Below are 20,674 nucleotides of genomic sequence, written 5' to 3' on the forward strand. Positions count from 1 at the left end.
AGCTCCCAGGATGCCCTGCTCCCACCACTCCTGCAGTCCCTGCCCAGCTACAGTGCTCTTCCTTTGAAGACCCAGCATCCCTCACACCTACACAACCCAGCCTACATACTGCTATTTCCTGTCAGGGGTTAACCTGTCTGTGCATAACCAGAGGGTGGTTTGGTACAGAACCTCTGTCTCTATCTGGCTCTGAAAACAGTTTCTACATTGTCCACACAGAGCAAGCTAGCATTAAGTTTGGGAAGGTGGCTTTCAAGACTCTTTCTAAACTTCTTGTTGCCAGGCTCTGGTTCAGACGGTGAGAGCATGCTTTATGCACTGTACTCTTCTTCCTCTACCTCTAATTCAGGTTGGAGTTGTGTTGCCTGTGGCACACTAGCTTCATACTTTTCAGGCGATATACTACTGGATACTTTAATGATACTTTAATATACTACTGGATACTTTAATGGGAAGAGATTCATCAGGTATAGTTGGCTTACTGCCATGCTGATGCCAGGTCTGAAAGACTCACCTGCTCTGGACTCATATACAGTTTGGTCCCTACTTGTCCTGTGTGTGTGGCATAAGCTGGCATTGGAGTCAGAACCGTTTGTTCTTCCTCATCTTGGTCCATTGCAGTAACTAATCCAAAGTCTCCAACCTTGACTACGTCATCCATTGTAAAAAATATGTTGGAAGGCTGGAAAAAATAAAACAAACAAGACTAGAGTGAGTGTTTATAGACATGAGAGAGAAAGTGAAGGGAACAAATGATTTCAGAAAAGAAATACAGGAAACTAGGTATTCTCAAGAATATTTCTCTTTAGGGTGGGGGCGGGGGGAGAAATGACTCAAGCCTTGTATGCACATATGAATTAAAAAAAAAGAATATTTCTCTTTAAAATGGGCTAATATGAAAACAAAAGTGATTTTTCTATGTCAGACAAGTAATGTGGGTAAAGAAAAGGGAAGGGTAGCAAAGAGAGCTGGACTTATTGAGCATTTACTTAAATGCTTAAGAGATCCATATTCCCTAGGGTCCAGCACACTTAATCCTCAGTCTTATTATTCTATATACTCTCTCTAGGCAATCTTCTCTATATTTGTGACTTAAGCCATAATAACTATAAAGGTCATTACAACAGCAAATGTATAATGGCACTTGTAATGTGCCAGCAGTTCATTACTATTAACTCATGTAATACAATACTCTGAGATGAGTCCTATTAGTTTCCCCCATTTTACAGATGTAGAAACTGAGGCCCAGAAGTTAAACAAATTGCCCAAGGTTACCCAGCTAACAAGTAGTAGAGCAGGGATTCAAATCCAGGCAGTTTTGTTTTATTAGGAAAGAACCTTTTGTTTTACTGTCATGTCCAGCATTTAGTACAGGTAATTACTGTCTGATGATGAGTGATAAAGACCAATCTTTTGGTTTGTGTCTGAGAGGGGAATCAGAACACTTAACTATTACTCTATGCTGCCCCTTCTAAAACCACGTGCTCTCTTGACTATATCTACAACCCTGCCTCTGTCTGAGTTCCAAACCTTTCCATGAAAACTACTTATAATAGGATACATCTCATCAAATGTCTCATGGGCTCCTCAAACTTGAAAGTGCCTTAAGAAACACACCATCTTCCCCTCACAGTCTACTCTATCTTGTAAGTCACATAACATAGACATTAAAATAAGGAACAAAGAAGCCATTTGTTCATGAAATTGAATCCCATTATGCTTCAATACTGCCAGAAAATAACATTTTATTCTTAATTTCTAAAATACTATTTTATAATTTTGACTTCGAAGCAATGAAGCTTTTGTGAATTAAAAACTATGGTAATAATTTATAGCTCTCCCACAAATCACCATGTATCAGAAATAATAATAGACTTGGCTGGTTTAACCTTTGCTCCCTATACCCCTCTTCTGATGAAGGTTACTTACTGAACCCTTAACAGACAGCTTTTTGGTTCTCTAGCATTTATCCCACAGTGCTTCTACCAGAAATATCTTGACTTTGCTTACCCTTCTTCCTAAGTGTATAGCAACTCAGCTGGTGCCTAAACCAATCCATAGAATCCTATTCCTTTGTTTAAGTGAATAAGATTCCTATTCACTTGTTTAAGGATGGGTCTGTATCCTTGATTTACTGAGTAGAACAAGATCCAGGACTTTTGGCCGATAGTCTTCCTCCTCTCTTCTCATCCAAAAGTTCCAAAAGACTTAAAAGAAAAACATGCAGTCCTAAGAATTCCTGACAATCATCCTGAGACTATGAGGGGAGAGGCTGCCTGAAAATAGAAATAAGAATGGGAGGACAGACTAGGTTCTGACCAAATCATTTGCTCTTACATAAAGCTTTACCTGAATCCTCAAGAGTTTAGTAACACAGGCTAACAAAGTTCCTTCTGGTTAAATCAGTAAAAATGTTTTTGGTTGCAAATAAACAAGCAATCAAAAATTCAATATGAAATGATATGAACATCTAGAATATGTCGATGATTGTACTGAGGCTATAATGAACGAACAAAACAGACATGGTTCATGCCACCACCATGAAAAACAGAGGATAAATAACCCAGGTGTGAAGAAAATGATGAAGGAGAAATATAGGTTCTATGAGAACACTGTGTATTTGAGGAAATAAGAAAAGCCCAAAGAATAAAAGACTAGAAGAAAGGCTGGAGAGGCAGGAACCAGAGGTGCTGAAGGCAAAAATGTGACCAAAATACAAGATGGGAGAGATCCTAGAAGGTTTAACATTGAGCTCAAAGATTTAGGTTAGAGTATAGCAAAAATGTATAGGCTTTTTACAAAGAAAAAGAAAAAGAAAGTAAGAAAGAAGGAAAGGGAGAAAGAAAGACTGGTTCTGAATTTCTGGGCTAACAGTATGGCTCAAGTGGTGGAATGCCTGCCCTAATATTACCTGCCCCACCCCCCGCCACCGGGGCCACACACATACCCAAATGAAAATGTATAGGTTTTTCTTCTGGGGAAAAAATATTGGTGGTATTTTTTTCAGCATACTAGAAATCTTTAAAACGAATTGTTTTGAAAAGAATAAAACCTTTTCGATTTCAAGAAAAACTAAAGAGGAAATTACCTTTCTTCTAGGATTTACTCTGTGTGTATACAAATACAGAAAAATCTTTAGACAACATTGAAGAATTAAGCAAATATTCGTCAACATCTAGTTTACATTATAAAATCAGTTGAATATTCAGTATTAGTGAAAACAAAATGATTTTGTCTTTCAGCTTAGCATGTATGTGCGCATGTGTATGGCAAGTGTCCAAGGACAGTATGTACATTAGCTAGTTGCTTTCCATCAAATGAGGAATGTTTCTCATATTTAAACCTTAACAGGTAGTAGTATCTCAAGTTAAAGGTGTCTATCTGCTCTTTTGTAAGTTGTTTTTTCTACTCCAACCAAAATAATTCATCTCTGAAGTTTTCATTTAGTGCAGAACAATTCCTGGCAACCAGTTTGCAACCACATCAAAACCACTGAAGCATAGTGATTCTACAACTAAGTAACTGTTATACTGGAAAATAGTTATTATTTCTAATTCTTCCTCCTTCTATCCCCCCAAATTCTTAAAATACACTCATAATTTAAAAACCTGGACTGAAGATTAGCTCAAGCGATAGAGGGACTGCTTTGCAAGCACAAAGCCCTGAGTTCAAACCCAGTCCAAAAAACAAACAAACAAAACCCCCCAAAGAACTTAAAAACCTACAGCTGATTTTAGAAAATAACTTTTGTCCAAATATCTACTTTGGTATATAAAACCAATTTTGTCTAAAGTAAAGTTAACAATATTAATTATGGTGGCACATGCCTATAAACCCAGATACTGGGAAGGCAGAGATATGAGGTTCATTGGAGAGCTTTCTGAAAAACAAACTAAAAGGCAAAAGGGCTGGGGTCATGGCTCAAATGGTAGAGCTCCTGAATAATGTGAGACTCTGAGCTCAATCCCTAGTATGACTAAAAAACAAAACAAAACAAACAAAAACTAAAAATAGTCAAAAAGAAATCCAAATTTGTTGAGAATTTAAGTTACTCACATCAGAAAAATATTAAAACACTCACTACACATCAACTGACAACTGCTATAAGCATATGGAATATGGCAGAAATTAGTTAGATAAAATTAGTTACGTTAGCTAAAGTTCCATACATTTATTTTCAGGAACACATCCTATGGAAATGCATGTGTTTCAGTAAGACTTTTATACAAATTAGATCCTGTATTAGTACACTGATCAATACTGTATACATTGAAATTAGATCCTAAGGCCTTAGAGCTATAATTACCTGGTTAACCGTTTGCTACCTTTTTCCATCCACTTTCTCCCCCAAAGCACAAACAGTTCAGAACTGGGTGCAAAACGCATGTCTATCTGCTGCCCCAGCTCAGAGATTGCTAGTGAAAAGAACACATCTCTCCTTCCACTGGGGTCTCTTTTACCACCACCTGTAGGGATCCAGGGATATTTGTGTCAGGGTTATTCAATACTATATAAAGAACATGGTTCAACTGGTTGTGGTGGATTTTACATAGCCTTTTTTTCATTTCTCCATCAGGACTATTGGGAACATCTTTTACAGTGAAATGAACACAAACACATTATAGAGGAGAATGCATTGTTTGCCTGAAGCTTTCGAATGTGAAACTTCTTACTGCAGGCCCCTTCAAACTACCTTCTCAGACCTTTGCTTTTGGATGCCTTTACTCTCCTCTGCACTGCTCTGAACCCCTGAACATCAGAGGGAAACCTCTGCATGATATTCCACAGCTACAGACCTTGAGGTCCCTGTGCATGAGTCCTTTACTGTGCAGAAACTCCACGGCCTCTGCAATCTGCAGGAAGATGTGCAGACACACGCTCCTCTCTCTCTCCTCAATGGTACACCGTCGATTCATCCAGTCTTTGAGGTTTTCCTTTCTGCACAGTTGCATCTGAATGTACAGATACACCTTTGGTGAGCTGGGCTGGAGTTTCTCCGTAGTGTTCTTAGTGAGATCTAAACTTAAAGTGGTTGGTCTTGGAGGAGAAAGGGACAATGTAGCTTCAGAAGAAGATTTGCTGCTGGAATACTTGAAATCAGTTAGTTTATTAGTATAATGGTTGCCAATGTGTAGCTGCTTAGTTTTGGGCTCTTCCTTACTGGATGCGTTATCACAACCAGAATCTTCAAACACTATGGAAGAGGAAGTTCTCTCCCTTGACCCTACGTAGGGAGAAGCTTCAGCAGGGCAAAGTTCAAAGGAGTGCCCTTCATCATTGCCATCCATAGTACCATCTTCCACATCACAGTCTGTTAGGCAACTGTCCTGGAGGTTGTGTGCTGCATCCACTGACCCACTGCCATTCCCATGGGCTATTCCTGAGAGTTCCAGTGGAGAGAACTGGCTCTCGGATGAACTCGTCTGGCCACAGGAAATCCCCACTGAAAAAGACCTGCTTCTTTGAGGTGAAGGAGCTATGATTTCAATATGTTCCTTGGTAGAGAAAGGATCCATTCTGCGAATTTTAACAGATGGTGCATCCATTGGACTAGGAGAGCTGAGTGGCCAGTCTGTGCTAAAAGTGGGAGAAATATAAATGGGTGGAAGTAACTATGTGATGATTAAGTTATCTTTGCCTAAAAAAAGCTTCAACTATTATAAAGCCACTTACCAAATGACAGACAAAATGATATATAGACTAAATATAACATGTTATATGAGATAAAGAACATCTTTTTCATTTCCTCTTGAAATTTTAATTTATGCTTTGAAATAGTTATTTGGGACTGTCATACTCAATTCTGTAACCCTTGTGCAAATCATAGTGGCTTACTGGGACTTGAGACAAGGGGTCATTTCACCTGGTCCTTGAGCCTACTATAAGCATCATTGTAACAGGGTAACTGAGGTGGATCTACTGCTGTGCAAAGTTTTGATCCAGGTGTTTTTAAAAGGGCCTTCCTTCCTATAGTGCACAATGGTTAACATGGGGAATATATTCATGATACCTAAGATTACATATTTTTAACTGAATATAGTTTAAAACTATTTAAAAGGGAATTGTAAGTTGATGTTAAGAGAAAACTTTATTAAAAACTTTAAAAAGACAAAATAGAAGTAGACAACATATTGTCTTGTATTGAGAAAAAACACTGTGAATCCCTCAAGCATTATTCATAGAGCACTACTACTAATTAAAAAAAAAGTTTTCAAAAACTAAATCAAATCTCACTTCACAAATGGCTAGAGAAATTTCCAAAACATGATGATATAGAACTCTGCTATTCTTTCTCTTAAAATAGAAAATAGAGAGTAGAAATGATACTGTGTTCATAGAAGCAAAAACCAGCCTAAAAGGAATCTATATCAAACTAAATTACCTTTCGTCTTTCAGCCAAATTTCATCCATCTGTTCTTGCCACTTCTCTGGTGGTGCTTCCAGCCAGGCATTGAAATACCTCACAATACCTGGGTGTTCCAGCTTGGCTAAGGCTTTAACTTCTCGCATTACCTTCTCCCGAGCCAATTCACTGAAAGACAGAAAGCAGAAGATGCTTAAGGTTGTCTATATCTGAGGTATTTACGTCCAATAGTGAAAACACAAAAGGTTATTAATACACTGGCGGTCTCTCCTCAAATCTAAAATTAGGAACAGATGAGCTAGCCCTGGGTATAATTCTAAAAAAAAAAAAATCACATAGCAAATCCTAAAATTAAAAAAAACCCATGCATTTTTAATGTTTTTTTCCCTTCTGGAAATAAGTGTTACAAAGAAAGCTTTCTTGCCTGACTAAAAAAATCAATCTTCACAGACCCTTATGTGTTCAGAAAAGAGAGCTTAGCATTCCAGCCCTGGATGACAGAAACAGACCAACCCAAAAGGGTACATACATATTACAACTCAAAACACTTGTACAAGTGCATTGATTGTAGACGCTTCAATTACTCAGTATCACAGGCAATGAAGCTGAACTAGAAAAGCATCTGGTTGGCCCTCAGCCCTGCTGGGAGGTTTTCAGATATCTTTAAGGTCATTCATGTTGGTTTCAGATCTATATGGCCTTCCCAGCAAAGCTAGCTTTGTTTGATAAATATTTAAGTAGAGAGACATATGCAAGTGTATGCACTGATGGAATAAGTAGAAAAATGCACACAACCATATGAACATGTTTGCATATTAAACACAGAAATTTATTCACATACATATGTATCCTTAACTATCCACCTGGGTGTCTCACCACACTCAGTAGAATATAAGTCACATACGTAGTATTTGATACAAGTATCTACATACACAAATACAAACACATATACATTTCTAAAAAATAGACATACCTTGTAAAGTATGTCAGTTTATAATAAATATATATAAATACTCTCCCAAAAATACATTAACAAACAAACATGGAAAAAGAAAACATCTGGATTTTATCTTCTGCTTTGACAGCTTTTCTGATGTCTCTAGTCTAGGGAGCCCATCATTACTTTAAACAACATAAATAGATACAATTTATATACTCTTTCATTCCCAGGAAAATGTCAGCTACTCCAAATTTTCCCTTCCATGCTTTGTTACTGTTAATGTCCCCAACTCTCCCAATCCAAGGATCCTGGAATTTTAAAATTCTCTCACTTCTAGATTCCCATAGCCAATGACCAAATCCCATCATCCCCTCTTTTTCAAATCCTTATGCTCATTCTTTATTTTAGGACTGAACTGTTGCAAAGCAATCTACTAACATCCCGACCCTTCTCCTTTCCTTGGATCAGCCATTATGTTGCTGCAGAGTCATCGCCACTTTGATCACATAACTATTCTACTCAAAGTAGAATAAAATCTAAACTCCTTTGCCTGGCACATAAGATGCTGTAGCCAATCCTATTCACCCTCTCTTCTATACTCACCTATTCTCACTCTTTGCCCCACTCATTCCAGAACGTTCCCCATTCTTAACCACCTACTGTTAATAGAGAGCCTTTTCTCAGACTATCCTCCCCTGAATGGCTGTCTCCAGAACCCAATGTTAACACCTCCATAAAGCTTGCCTTCCTTCACTGCTTCTCAGCTTCATCTGCTCCTTTATGAGAAGCTGTTTACTAAGACAAGACACAGCTCACAATCTTTCTTGTAGTATAATTTATTTGAGCACCAAAAAGTTATAGGCTTCTGCAGGGAAGAAATCTTGCTTAATTTTAATATCCTATGTGGTATATGGCATATATGAATACTTACTCAAGTGTTCACGAAAAGAAAAGAAGTAGTCACATAGTACTCAAGCCATCAAATTCCTATGCCTCTATCAGTTTAAGAAAATGCATCTACTACATATGAGGACAGCACAGCAGCAAAGAATTAACAAGAACCTTTTACAGAGACTGTAAGGAAAGTATTACTGAAAGCCAATCATCTTATTCCTCACACTGTTAGGAGCCAGAAATGTGGTCAAATTTTATATAAAAGATGAACACTACAAAGTTTTTTTAAAATTACAAACCAAGTTAGAAATCAAACTGTTTAACAATAAGAAACATTTAAAGAAAATATGGCACATGTGCTAAATGAACTATTAACAAAGCCATTCTTTATTACTGTTTTTTGAGATAGGGTCTCACTATGCAACCCAGGCTGGTCTTTAACTTGAGATCTTCCTGTTTTAGCACCCATGTGCTGGGATTACAGGCATGCACCACCATACCCAGCTAATAAGCCTTACTTTTAATGCATTTTGGTATGCAAATACAATTCTCAATAACATAAAAAACTCTGAGGATATAATGAAAGAAGCAACAGACAAAACTGTACAGTGTAGTATTAATTATTTATGACTGGAAAAAAATCAAAAGACAATACTCTAAAGTATTAATACTGTTTATTACTAGGTAGAAAGATTATAATACCATTAGTTTTTTTAGGGGGTGAGGGTATTGGGGTTTGAACTCAGGACCTCAGTCTTGCTAGGCAGGCACTCTACCACTTGAGCCATTCTGCTAGTTCTTTTTTTGTGTTGGGTGTTTTTGAGATAGAGTCTCACTTTTTTTTTCCAGCCTGGATTGGCCTCAAATGTCAATCCTTCTGATCCCTGCCTCCTGAGTAGCTAGGATGACAGGCAATGGTGCCTGACTTGTTTTTGTTTTTAAGACAGGGTCTTATTATGTGGCCAAAGCTGGTCTTAAACTTGCTATATAAGCCAGGCTGGTCTCAAATTTCTGCTTCTCCTGCCTTAGCTTCCTCAGTGCTGGAATTACAAGCATGTACCATCACTCCTGTCATAGCTTCTGTTTTAATACTTTATTTACTAATGATACAGTTTGGACTGGAATGTCATTAGGAGGGTGCCCTTGAAAGGGCTATGGGGGTCCTGACATTTTCCTCTTTCTCACTTTTTGGTGTCCCTGTCATGAAATGAATGGTTTGCTCTACCATATGCTCCCTGCCACAATGTGTTGCCTTCCTGTGGGCCCAAAAGCAATGAGGCCATTTGACCATGGACTGAAATCTCTGAAATTGTAAGCCAACATAAACCAGCTCTCTTCATAAGTTGATTAGCTCAAGTATTTTGTTACAGTAATGGAAAAGCCAACAAATACACTATAATAAACAGAAGTCATTTTTAAATGCTGTGATTTATTAAAGTCTATAGTTTTTATACATTCTAATAGGAAACTCTTCAGTTGTTAAGAAGCAAAAATGAGACCTTAATTTAAAGCAAATAGAAAACAATCTATCTAGATCACAACTTTTAGACAACTTGTTACTTGGTAGTATTTAGAACCTAAGATTTGGAAGGTCAGATTTCAATGACTAAGGAATATAATAACAAGGACATTTTGTCTATGATAGATCATATAGTGCTAATTGCAAATATACTAAAAGAACCATCCATTACCGATTGGGTAGACGGATCCTCTTGATAGCATAATTGCAGTCATCTACTTTGTTTCTAGCTTCAAAGACAACTCCAAAACCACCACGACCCATGCACTGGATTGGTTCAAAATCTGTTAGATATCTTAAAAAAAATAGGTGAAAAATTTAAAGATTTTAAAAAGTTTTAAATAGCACAGCAGCAAGGAAAAAATTGGCTCAATCTTATCATTCAAAAAGTATATAAAATGAGTAAACTGTCAGAACTTATTCAACAAAGAGTTTTACTAATGATATTCTTAGCTTTTCTCTTCATATATATGAAGCAAATACATTTTTATAAATTTCATAGGGAAAAAGGGATATATATTAAAAAGTTTTGTTTTATTGGAAATCACTTGTAATCACTTGTTCTTATAGCAATTGTACTATTCATTTTGTCCTATTCAATACTTTCCATAATCTACCAAAATATCACATTCTCAATTCTTTAATCTTTTATTTTCTATGGCATTTTGTACTCAGTTAAAAATGTATTTTAACTGTATTTCACTGCATATATATATATGCAACATATATATGTATGTATATATGTATATGTATATATATATGTGTATATATGTATATGTGTATATATATATGCATATATATATAATTTTTTTGGTGGTACTGGGGTTTGAACTCAGGGCCTCATGCTTGCTAGGCAGACACTCTTACCACTTGAGCCACTCTACCAGCTCTCATTGCTTATAAATTTTATAGAAGGAAATATAGTCAATCCTACTATATTTAAGCCAGAAATCTTTTTATTTTTGGTGGTACTGAGGTTCTGGGCTTTGAACTCAGGACCTTATGCTTGCTAGGCAGGCACTCTGCCAGCCCTTTTTTGTGTTGGGTATCTTCAAGATATTGGGACAGGGTCTCATGAGCTTTTTGCCTGTGTTGGCCTTCAACCATCATCCTCCTGATCTCTGCCTCGTGAGTAGCTAGGATTACAGGATTAAGCCACCAGTGCCAGGCAAGCCAGAAATCACTCTAGGAATTACCAGGATTATCTTCCAAGTCAGTATGCTTACTACTGAGGGTATTCAGACAGAAGCTAACTCACCACCTGTCACTTACAGCTGGACCTCCACATCGCAGCCTGTTTCTCCTGTTAGTTCCTGATTTCACATACCTGCACTGTAGATACCAGTCAGTTTGCACCATGCTCTCTCACAATGTCAGGGCTTTTGCTGGTGTGGCATTCATTGTTCTTTGTACTGAATGAAACCATATTCTTCCTTCATTCTGCAGCTCTCACCACCTTAAATTTTCCTAGACCCATGTCTTAATGTTTCCATGGCACTGTACACATATTGCTTTGAACTATTTAGATTTAGTCTCAGAATTTTGCAGTGATTTATATGCAACTCACTTTACTCAGCACCTCTGTACTTTGGGGAACATGAATGCAGGAAAGCATTCTTGTTTCTCTTTATACTTTCAGAACCTGGATATTACATGGCAAATTGAAAATGTCACAAATGCTTATTGAATAACTGTGTGAATTAATAAGTGAATGCATGTACACAATGTTGTGGAAATTATTCCAGCCACAAGGGGGAGAGGTGAATTAGATGCTCTTCGGTATGTCCCTTATGAAGGTAAGTTTATTACTTTATGACTTGTACATCATATTAATTTAGTAGTTGCCTCAGCTGGTTAGAGAACAGAGTTAAAGAGGAGACAACCCTCCATGGGCCAATTACCTTCACAGAGAATGAAGAGTAATAATCTGTATTCCTAAAAATAGCTAGTCAAAGTTCCTCAGTACAAATTCATCTCCCTAAATGCAAAAGCTCACAAAGTTCATGTCCTACTCCTGGAGGGCTAATTGTATTATCTTCCTGTATTACATCTTCTAAAAAGAATGACATCTTATACACGATTATAGACCTATAAATATAAGCATCATTTTAGCTAAGGTCTCTGATGATAAATGACAAACCTGGGATCTGAATTCATGACTGAACCCATAGTTCTTATTCTTAATAGTGCCTAGGATATACTAAGCACAAATAAACATTAAATATTAATATAGAAATCCTCTATTTAAAATTGCATATCAAATAAAGTTAAAGAAAAATGGATTTAAGCCTAGTCCAATTTTAGAGTACAGTATTCTAATGCTCTTGACATCAGTCTTATAATGCTTGTGGTACTGCAGCATGAGCTCAGGGCCTCACACATGCTAGGCAGGCACTCTACCATTTGAGCCACTCCACCAGCCCTTGCAATGCATTTTTATTCACAATGCCATGCACCCCTCTCCATCTCTGTCTACTCTTAAAATTAAAAATCTAATTCAAATGTGACCTCATATTTGATGTCCTCTTAAATTTTAAATTACCACACCCATTCACTAGTTCATGGCTTTTTTTCCTTAATTGTTTGTTTTACCTCATATTTTATTTCCCCATAGACTTCAAGCTTCTCTAGAATAGTTCTACTCTTCTTATTTCTCCCAAAGCCTAAAATATTGCTCTGCATAGCACTGCTCAGAGTAAATGCTGAAAGAACAATGACTGGCATCAGTGATGGATTATTTCAGGAAAGTTGGTGGGTTCCTTGTTCTTTTCCTTTCTCTGCCTGCTGCCGATGACAGCCAACATTTTCATTAACAAGGATATAAATGTAGCCTTTATCATGTGTTTGTAGTCTAATAAATTTTGCTTTGCTTGTGAAATTCACTGGTTTTACCATCCTCAATTGGCAAAGAATCCTGACTAATACATACATCTATCTAATACTTTCAATCTTTTCTGTCATAAAACCATTACCCTAGAGACCTAGTAGCAAAGTTCCTTATCACTAAAGTGAGAAGAAAAACACTAAACAAAGGGAAAAGTAGCTATCATACATGTAATATGAAAAATAAACCATAGACCATCTCCTATACCACATGGCATCAAAGATAGTTTATACCTTTGAGATACTGCAACAGCTTCTTTACTTTTACTTTTAAATAACTTTAACTACCTACTTTTAGCTAACCCATCTTTCTCTTTTCTTTTTAAAAATTACATGTTCTATTGGTGTTTCTCATTCATCTATCTACTTCCTATTCCAGACAGAATAAGGGATAAAATAAAGAACTGAGTATTAAGAAATGTATGGAAGGGCTGGGGTGCGGCTCAAGTGGCAGAGTGCCTGCCAAGCACATACAGGCCCTGAGCTGAGGTACCAGTACCAATAAATACAACAATAAAACCGTGTAGATATTTACATCACAGTCTAGTGAACACAATTATTTGGTACTGTTAAGGCCAATTCCAGTACTTGGTGAACACTAAGTAGCCAAGTTATCTGAGTAAGAATTTAATTTGATAGTTGAAATTCCAGCCAATACAGCACTGTGTTTTTATCCTTCTTTGGGTACAGACCACTTTTAAGTTACTAAAGGTTAGGTCTATTTTATTTACCTAGCTATTCATACACTGACAAATCAGTTAAACAAGATATTAGTTTAAAGGTCACTTCTTTGATTCAAATGGTTGCCTTCAGAAGCTATAAGAGCATCAATATTTCGTAAGACTCTTACCGTGATACATATCCAGAGTTTTTGAGGTCATTCCAGCTACTGTCATTGGCTTCTCCACTTACAGAATCATATTTATTTTCAGTTTGACACTGAGTTTCAGATTCCTTCCTTTGCTAATAAGGTAGAAAACAAAATCACTACCAGTACAAAGTTGAACTAAAGTTAGTTAATAATCTTTGGTTATCAAATAACATTGAAAAAGATAGCTTGGAGAAAAATAAAAAAGCATTATAAAAAAGAAAATATGGCAATTCCCTTTACTAGATTTAAGAAAAAAATTTATATTGCCACTTCTATCCCTTTAGTTGTTGAGGAGATTTTGTTTCTTTATATAGCCTAACACATAATTAAGATACAAAGAGAAAGACAGTACACCTGTAAGTATGAGTGCAGACTTCCAGGCACGATTAGAGTTACTTCTTTCCTAACTACTTTGTAGATGGTTTTAAAATGCCTCCAGCCATAGGAAATTGATTTTGGCAATGTATCTTCACCAATATCTCTTACATGATCTTCCAGAGGTTGTTAATTATTACGGTCAAAGTCAGGGGCTATTGTAGTTCATCTATTGAATAATTGCTTCTTTTAGTAAATCTTTGCTGAGTTCTGATTATGCGTCAGGCCCTGTGTAAGGGACTGGGAAAATGGAGGTAAACATGTAGATTGGCCCCTGTCCTTAAGAATGTAGTTTAGAGGCAGAGACAGAAATTAGACATTACCTATTAAATACTTTAGAAAGGAGAAACCAGAGTGTTCTCAGACATAGGCAGAGAACTAACACAGAATAAGGAGGTTAAGAAAAACTTCTCAGGGACATGATAACTAATTTTAGACTTAGAGATATGAAGAGTTAATCATGTGAGAGGGAAGGGAGATGAGTTGAGGAACAAACAAGGTTCAGAGACAAGGTCAGAGGATGAGCACTATTGGGCTAGGGAAAGCATGATTTCAGGGGGCGCTGAAAGAAGTTCAGCCTGGTGGCTGTGAGCTGTGGAGAGAGGAGGAAGGGATCAGAGTATGGTGAGAGATGAGTGAAAGAACAGGCAGGGTTGAATCATTCAGAACCTTGCATGTTTTAAGAAGTTTGGACTTTATCCTAACAATAATGAGGAGTCAGTTATTAGAGTTTTTAAAGCCAGGAAGTGCAGCAAGAATAGCTTGCAGACAGGGAGAAGACAGACTGAGGGTACAGAGTCCAGTTAGAGGCTATTTCAGAGTTCAGAAGAGGTGTGTTGATGTTTGTACCAAGGAAGCAGAAATCAAGATATGGAGAAGATAATGAATTTAAAGATATTTAGGAGGAAACCATTAACAGAATTGGTGACTAATGAGAGAGAAAAGAATGACTTTGATTCTGGTGACACAGTATGGCAATATACTTCATTTGAGAGAAAAATGCAATGGAACACTGGGGGATGGGAATGGGGGCGGAAATGAGCACAGTCTGAGACATGGCTCATTTTGAGCTATTTGTGTAGCTCCTACTAGATAGTTGGTCCAGAAAGAAGGGAGCCTGTTTATAAGATAACTGGAGCTGGGAAAGTAGAGGAGTCTATTTTAGGAGGTTTTGTGAAATGAACAGAGAAGAGTGAGCCCTGAGGTATGCTGATATGACCAGGTAAATGTAAGGAAGATGAAGTCCTGAGGTATCTACAAAGCACCCAAGAAGGAGACCAGGAAAGCATGGTGCCATGGAAATTAGTTAGGAAATGTCAAAGAAAAGTGTTCAAAGTGTCAAATATGGAGAGACTCTGTTAGAAAAGGACTGGAAAATATCCACATGTGAAGAGAAGATCACCTACAACTTTGGCAAGAGCAGCTTCCATGGAATGGTAGAGATGGAAGCCAGACACAATAGGTTGAGGAATGAATGGAGGTGAGGAAGTGGAAATGAGAATACAGCCATGTACCACATATCAACATTTCAGTCATCAATAGACCTCAAATATAACAGTAGTCCTGTTATAATGAATCTCAAAAATTCCTATTGCCTAGTGTTTTCACTGTGCCTTTTCTAGGTTTAGACACACCAGTATTTATAAGTGTCTGCATTTCTAAGTACAGTAACATGCTATACAGTTTTTGTAACTGTATAGAAGCAAAAGGCTATATCATATAGTGGAAGCACACTCTGACACTTGCACAGTGACAGAAATTGCCTAACAATATATTTCTCAGAGTGCATCCTTGCTGTTATGTGACACATAACCATATAAGTGGCAATGATTTTGGAGTAAGATTTAAGTACATTTACTCTCTCCCCCTCCAATAATATTGTTTTCTATATTCTAAACATTTTAAATACATTAGATTCTAAAAAAAAATGTCTTACTCTGTGAGGATGAGGATGGAAAAGTCTGCGCACAATAAAAGTTGTTGCTATGATACAAAATAAAATTGTCCCAACTATTTCCTTCCACCAGTGTAACAGAAGAACAGGATCCTTTTTGCGGATATTTTTGCTGTAATTTGGGTTGTCGAGGAATCTGACTGTGATTTGTGTACTCCGTTTGTTCCTTTCTCTCTTGTAGTATGGTAAATAATAACCATTATCTTAAAAAAATAAACATTACAAGGGTTTTTTATTTTAAGGTAAACCAAACAGGCCCATCTTTAATTGTTAAAAATGATTTATTTTCCTATGACATAACAATAATTCCTTTTTAAAAGTTTCATTTCTTTAACTTTTTTGGTGGTACTAGAATTTGATCTCAGGGCTTCACACTTGCAAAGCAGGCACCTGCAAAGACTGCTTGAGTCACACCTTCAGTCCATTTTGTTGTAGTTATTTTGGAGATGGGGGTCTCATGAACTATTTTTCTGGGCTGGCCTTGAACCTCCATCCTCCCAGTCTCAGCCTCCAAGGTAGCTAGGATTACAGACATGAACCAACACCTCCTGGCTTCATGGAAGAGGTTTTTGGTTTCTTTGTTTTGTTTTTTTTTTAGTGGTATTGGGGGTTGAACTCAGGAGTTCATGTTTGCTAAACAGGTACTCTACCACTTGAGCCACTCTGCTACCTACCCCCCCATTTCTTTACTTTTTAAAATCTCTTTTCTTCAACACATTTGAAACATTTTCCTTTGTCTTACTTTTTCTCTTTATAACATAAGTATTTTAAAATTTCTTTATATTAAGTAATAAGACCAGAAAATAATTTGAGTCACCCAACTTATTACCTCATTAATAATGAATTCAATCTTGTGTGTGTGTGTGTGTGTGTGTGTGTGTCACTAGTGGGGACTGAACTCAGGGCCTTGAGCCATGTCCCAGTCCTTTTGCTTTTTAGTTTATTTTTCAAATGGGGTCTCACAAACTTTTGCCTGGGCTTGCCTATTACTGCGATCCTCTACCTCTGTCTCCTGAACAGTTGAGATTACAGATGTGTACCACCACATCTCACCCCATAATTCAATTCTTTAAGTATAAAAACAAGTACTCAAGCTTCCTTCAAGATGTTCTAAGTTTTCTTTTCACTTGAGATCAATAAAATACCAAATTTTACTATAACACTTTCTTTACATCTATAGGAAACACATCCCCATCATGTTAAGCTGTCAAAATTCAGTTCGTCTTAAAAACCACCTTTTTTTGTCTTCTACTTTGTACTACACTTAGATACACTAAACAATTCTCTCTTACCTTGTCTTTTGATCAATTTCAGATAAAGGCTGATGTTTCTAGTTAGAGCCTCTTTTTTTTTTTAAAATCAATTTATATTACATATAATTTTCTAGTTCTAGCATCTAGGATAACTGATGAGTCTGTATTTTTATCTGATGGCAGATCTGAGAATTTTTTGTTTGTTTGTTTTGGGTTTTTTTGAGACAGGCTCTCACTATATAGCCAATGCTGGCCTTGAATTCACAATCTTGAGCATTTTTTAAACAATTAACTGTTCAAGAGACTTTCACATGTGACTATATCACAATTTCAAAAAATTGCTGCTTACTACACAGCAATGTATTTCATGGTAAATTACACCTATTTTTAACTTTTGCACTAATTTATCTGAGGATAAAGTTAAAATAGCCTCATTTATAGCATTTTCATGTCGATTTATGGGAAATACCTGTTTTTCTTATTATATAGACTACGATGTAGTCATAGATAATAACATGCATCATATAGGCTAATAATTAAATGAGAACTAATAGCAAGAAATGTTTATTGACATTTATGATGTGCTAACTGAGACATTATATGCATTTTCTCACTTAGAATTCATAAGAATCCAATGAATAATAATATTAGTGTTATTTTATTATTTTCTTTTTCTTCTTGTTATTTTTATTATTATCATTTTATAGATAAAGAAACCGAGACACAGGGAAGTTAGGTGTTCCCAACTTAGCACATGGCAAAACTGGGGTTGAACCCTGGCAAACTGACTTTGGAGCTAGCATGTTTGTCACTACATTTAATATTGCCTCCCAAAATATTTTTCTATGCACCAACTAACCTCTCTCCATTTGAATGCTCTTAATTAATTTCATATAATTGAATGAGGCAAATAAAACTCAGTATTTTCAATCCAGAATAATTACACTTACCATATGGATATTGTAAGATTGAAAGTGCACCATTACTATATTCTTCATGAGAAAACTTATCATTACTAAGACATTTGTCAAATTCATCAGATCCTACCAAGACAGGAGTTCTGGAAGGAGAATCTAAAAGAAAATGATAAAATGTTAATTGTTATGATTTTAATGAAAATGCATGTGCTCATTCATTGAATAAACTGATATTTAACCACAGTTGAAGGATGTTATGTCAAACAAATGGCTCAAGGTTCCTCCAGTGCAAAGTACACAGTATTATACAGAATACAAAGCTGAGCATGGTGTGGTGGCACACACCTACAGTCCCAGTACTCAGGAGGCTGAGGTGGGAGAATCACTTGAGCTCAGGAGTTGGAGACCAACCAGCCTGGGCAACTTAGTGAGACCTGGCCTCAAAACAACAACAAACAAATTCAGAATATGAGTCATTTAAAGAAGCAATTAAAATATAATGAGACACGTACAGTAAAAAACAAACAAAAGATATGGAAAGATAATTTTAAAGAGGTAGAAGTAGCCTAGTATTTGAATTCAATTCATTTATATTTCTTAAAGAATATGATGATTTGATAAACAGGTAATTTTTTATGCAAATATTCTTAATACAAATAGGTAAGCACTAAATTTTATTTTGGTGTGGTAGTGAATAAGAGTTTTTCTAAATTGTACTGAATGTATTGACATTTATTTCTATAGAAGCAACTATTGCTTTCAAGAAGAAATAGTCTAAATGACAATAAAATCATTACTAACATCTATAATGCCTTTCCAGTTTATTGGTAGAATACAAAGGGTATAATAGTTCTTATGTCTACAATATTCAAAACAAGGGCATAGACAGGTCTCTGAACATTTTAACAGTATTTATAAAGTTTATCATTCACTTACGAATTAAGGGCTTCCATTTGATTGTTGGCAAAGGAATAATTGCATTTTCATTATTGACAGATTCCAAGGCTTTGGGACTCGAAGGAAACTTTTCTGAAATTCTGACTGATGACTGCAGATACAGCTGGCCTCTATACATCCCTGAATCAACGAGAATAATGTCAATCATGTAATGATATTTTTAAAAAGTTAACTTTGATTTAATACAATCAGATTAATTCTACTTATTTCTTTGTGTGCTACATAGCTCTTTTCAAAGAAGAAATCTGAGGGCCTGAAGTACTCAAATTTGACTCAACAGATACTCAGTAACAAAGAAGTACACCCAGAAAGCTCATTCAGTGTTTCTCACTTATTCAAAGGAAAACTGTTCCAATGTAAAAATTTAAAAAATAGAAAGTCATTGTACTGTCATGAAACCAACAGCTTAGATGAAGTAATCTTCTACTTAAAGAAAGTTTAAACATCTATAATTCCAGAGCTCTGGCTAACAATTCAGTCAAATACTATCATAACGTGTATATGACATTCATTCCTTCCAACTCTTGCCTTTCATGGAGTTTGAGTTGAGGTGTGGGTATACACATTGATAAAGCTTATATAATTTTATGAGTACTTAATGACCCAAACTAATCCAAATAGGTTCAAGAGTCTTCAAAGTTTATTATATTAAAGGCTTCTTTAATTGCTCAGAAACACACAGAATTTTATTCCTTTTTTTCAGATCATTTGTATAGATGTACTGAAAGCAAACCGACAAACTTTAATCTTTAAGGAGGTGATGGGGTGGGGGGCAAACTGAACACAAATAGAAATGAAAATACAAATATAGACAGTTGTAGACTCTGAGGATATGTATATCATGCTATACAATAAGAACAATACACCTTTCTAATATAGTTCTCAGATGAAAAGAGTACACTGTAAGTAATTAAATTTTAGAACAGGACAAATGGAAAAATAGCAGGAATGGCTATCAAGGTAAAATCTTAAGGGCAACCTAAATCAAAGAATGAATTTAGGAATTAAAACTATGACAAGCGTTCCTGAAGTAGGAAGAAACAATGCAAGAATACCATCTAGATGTCAGTGGGTACTACCACCAGGTAAGAACCATCTACTCACCCAAGTACACACTGTTCTCTGTGGCTCCTCGAGCAGCTTCTACAATGTCTTCTTCATCTTCTAAAACTTCTTCATTAGATGTGTAACTTGTATCATCAAAAAGACTGATGGGAATGATTTTGCCATCCCTAACCAACCAGGCGGATGCAATTGGAGTACAAAACTAAACAAAAATGGAAAACAAATTTTAAGTAACTCAAGCAGTTTCAATTAATAGAATGCCACTTAAAATCACAAATTTCTTAAAGCATAGAGAATAAATTGAGAATCCAAAATGGCAGTTTTTACCCTCTTCCAATAAATGTGGTCAAACTGGGAGAGGAGGAAACATTTATGAATTCTCAGTGGTTTTAGGTACCTGGTACTCCCATTCCATATGTCCTCCTTTCTTATTAAATGCCATAACCTTCCAATCAGCAACTGAGACCTTTATTATCACTGTGTCCAGTGTAGCAGCCTCCTGTTCTTCCACATCTGAAATAATTTTAGACTCTTCTTTGTTTCCACTGGGTTTAAAGGTGCTTTCAATAAATCCGGCTCTAGTTTCGATGTCTGGAATATACCGAAGTTCAAAGTGGCCAACACTGAAATTCCACCTTAAATTTACAAAGGTGTGTTTTAGAAATTAACATTTACATAAAGG

General features: G+C 36.2%; 1 protein-coding gene across 2 annotated transcripts in view; it reads right to left on the reverse strand.

The window, feature by feature from the left end:
• Window positions 1-20,674, reverse strand: part of Eif2ak3 (eukaryotic translation initiation factor 2 alpha kinase 3) — a 60,217-nt gene that overhangs the window by 10,957 nt on the left and 28,586 nt on the right. For both annotated transcript variants that reach the window (XM_074050153.1, XM_074050154.1), the window contains 10 exons: window positions 20,390-20,627; window positions 20,032-20,194; window positions 18,907-19,047; window positions 18,004-18,126; window positions 15,783-16,003; window positions 13,451-13,563; window positions 9,890-10,012; window positions 6,383-6,532; window positions 4,797-5,577; window positions 515-682 (listed from right to left, as the gene is read on the reverse strand). In XM_074050153.1, the coding sequence (XP_073906254.1) occupies window positions 515-682; window positions 4,797-5,577; window positions 6,383-6,532; window positions 9,890-10,012; window positions 13,451-13,563; window positions 15,783-16,003; window positions 18,004-18,126; window positions 18,907-19,047; window positions 20,032-20,194; window positions 20,390-20,627 (2,221 nt within the window). The remainder of the gene's footprint in view (window positions 1-514; window positions 683-4,796; window positions 5,578-6,382; window positions 6,533-9,889; window positions 10,013-13,450; window positions 13,564-15,782; window positions 16,004-18,003; window positions 18,127-18,906; window positions 19,048-20,031; window positions 20,195-20,389; window positions 20,628-20,674) is intronic.

This window comes from Castor canadensis, chromosome 12 (assembly GCF_047511655.1).
Source record: "Castor canadensis chromosome 12, mCasCan1.hap1v2, whole genome shotgun sequence".
Taxonomy (NCBI): domain Eukaryota; kingdom Metazoa; phylum Chordata; class Mammalia; order Rodentia; family Castoridae; genus Castor; species Castor canadensis.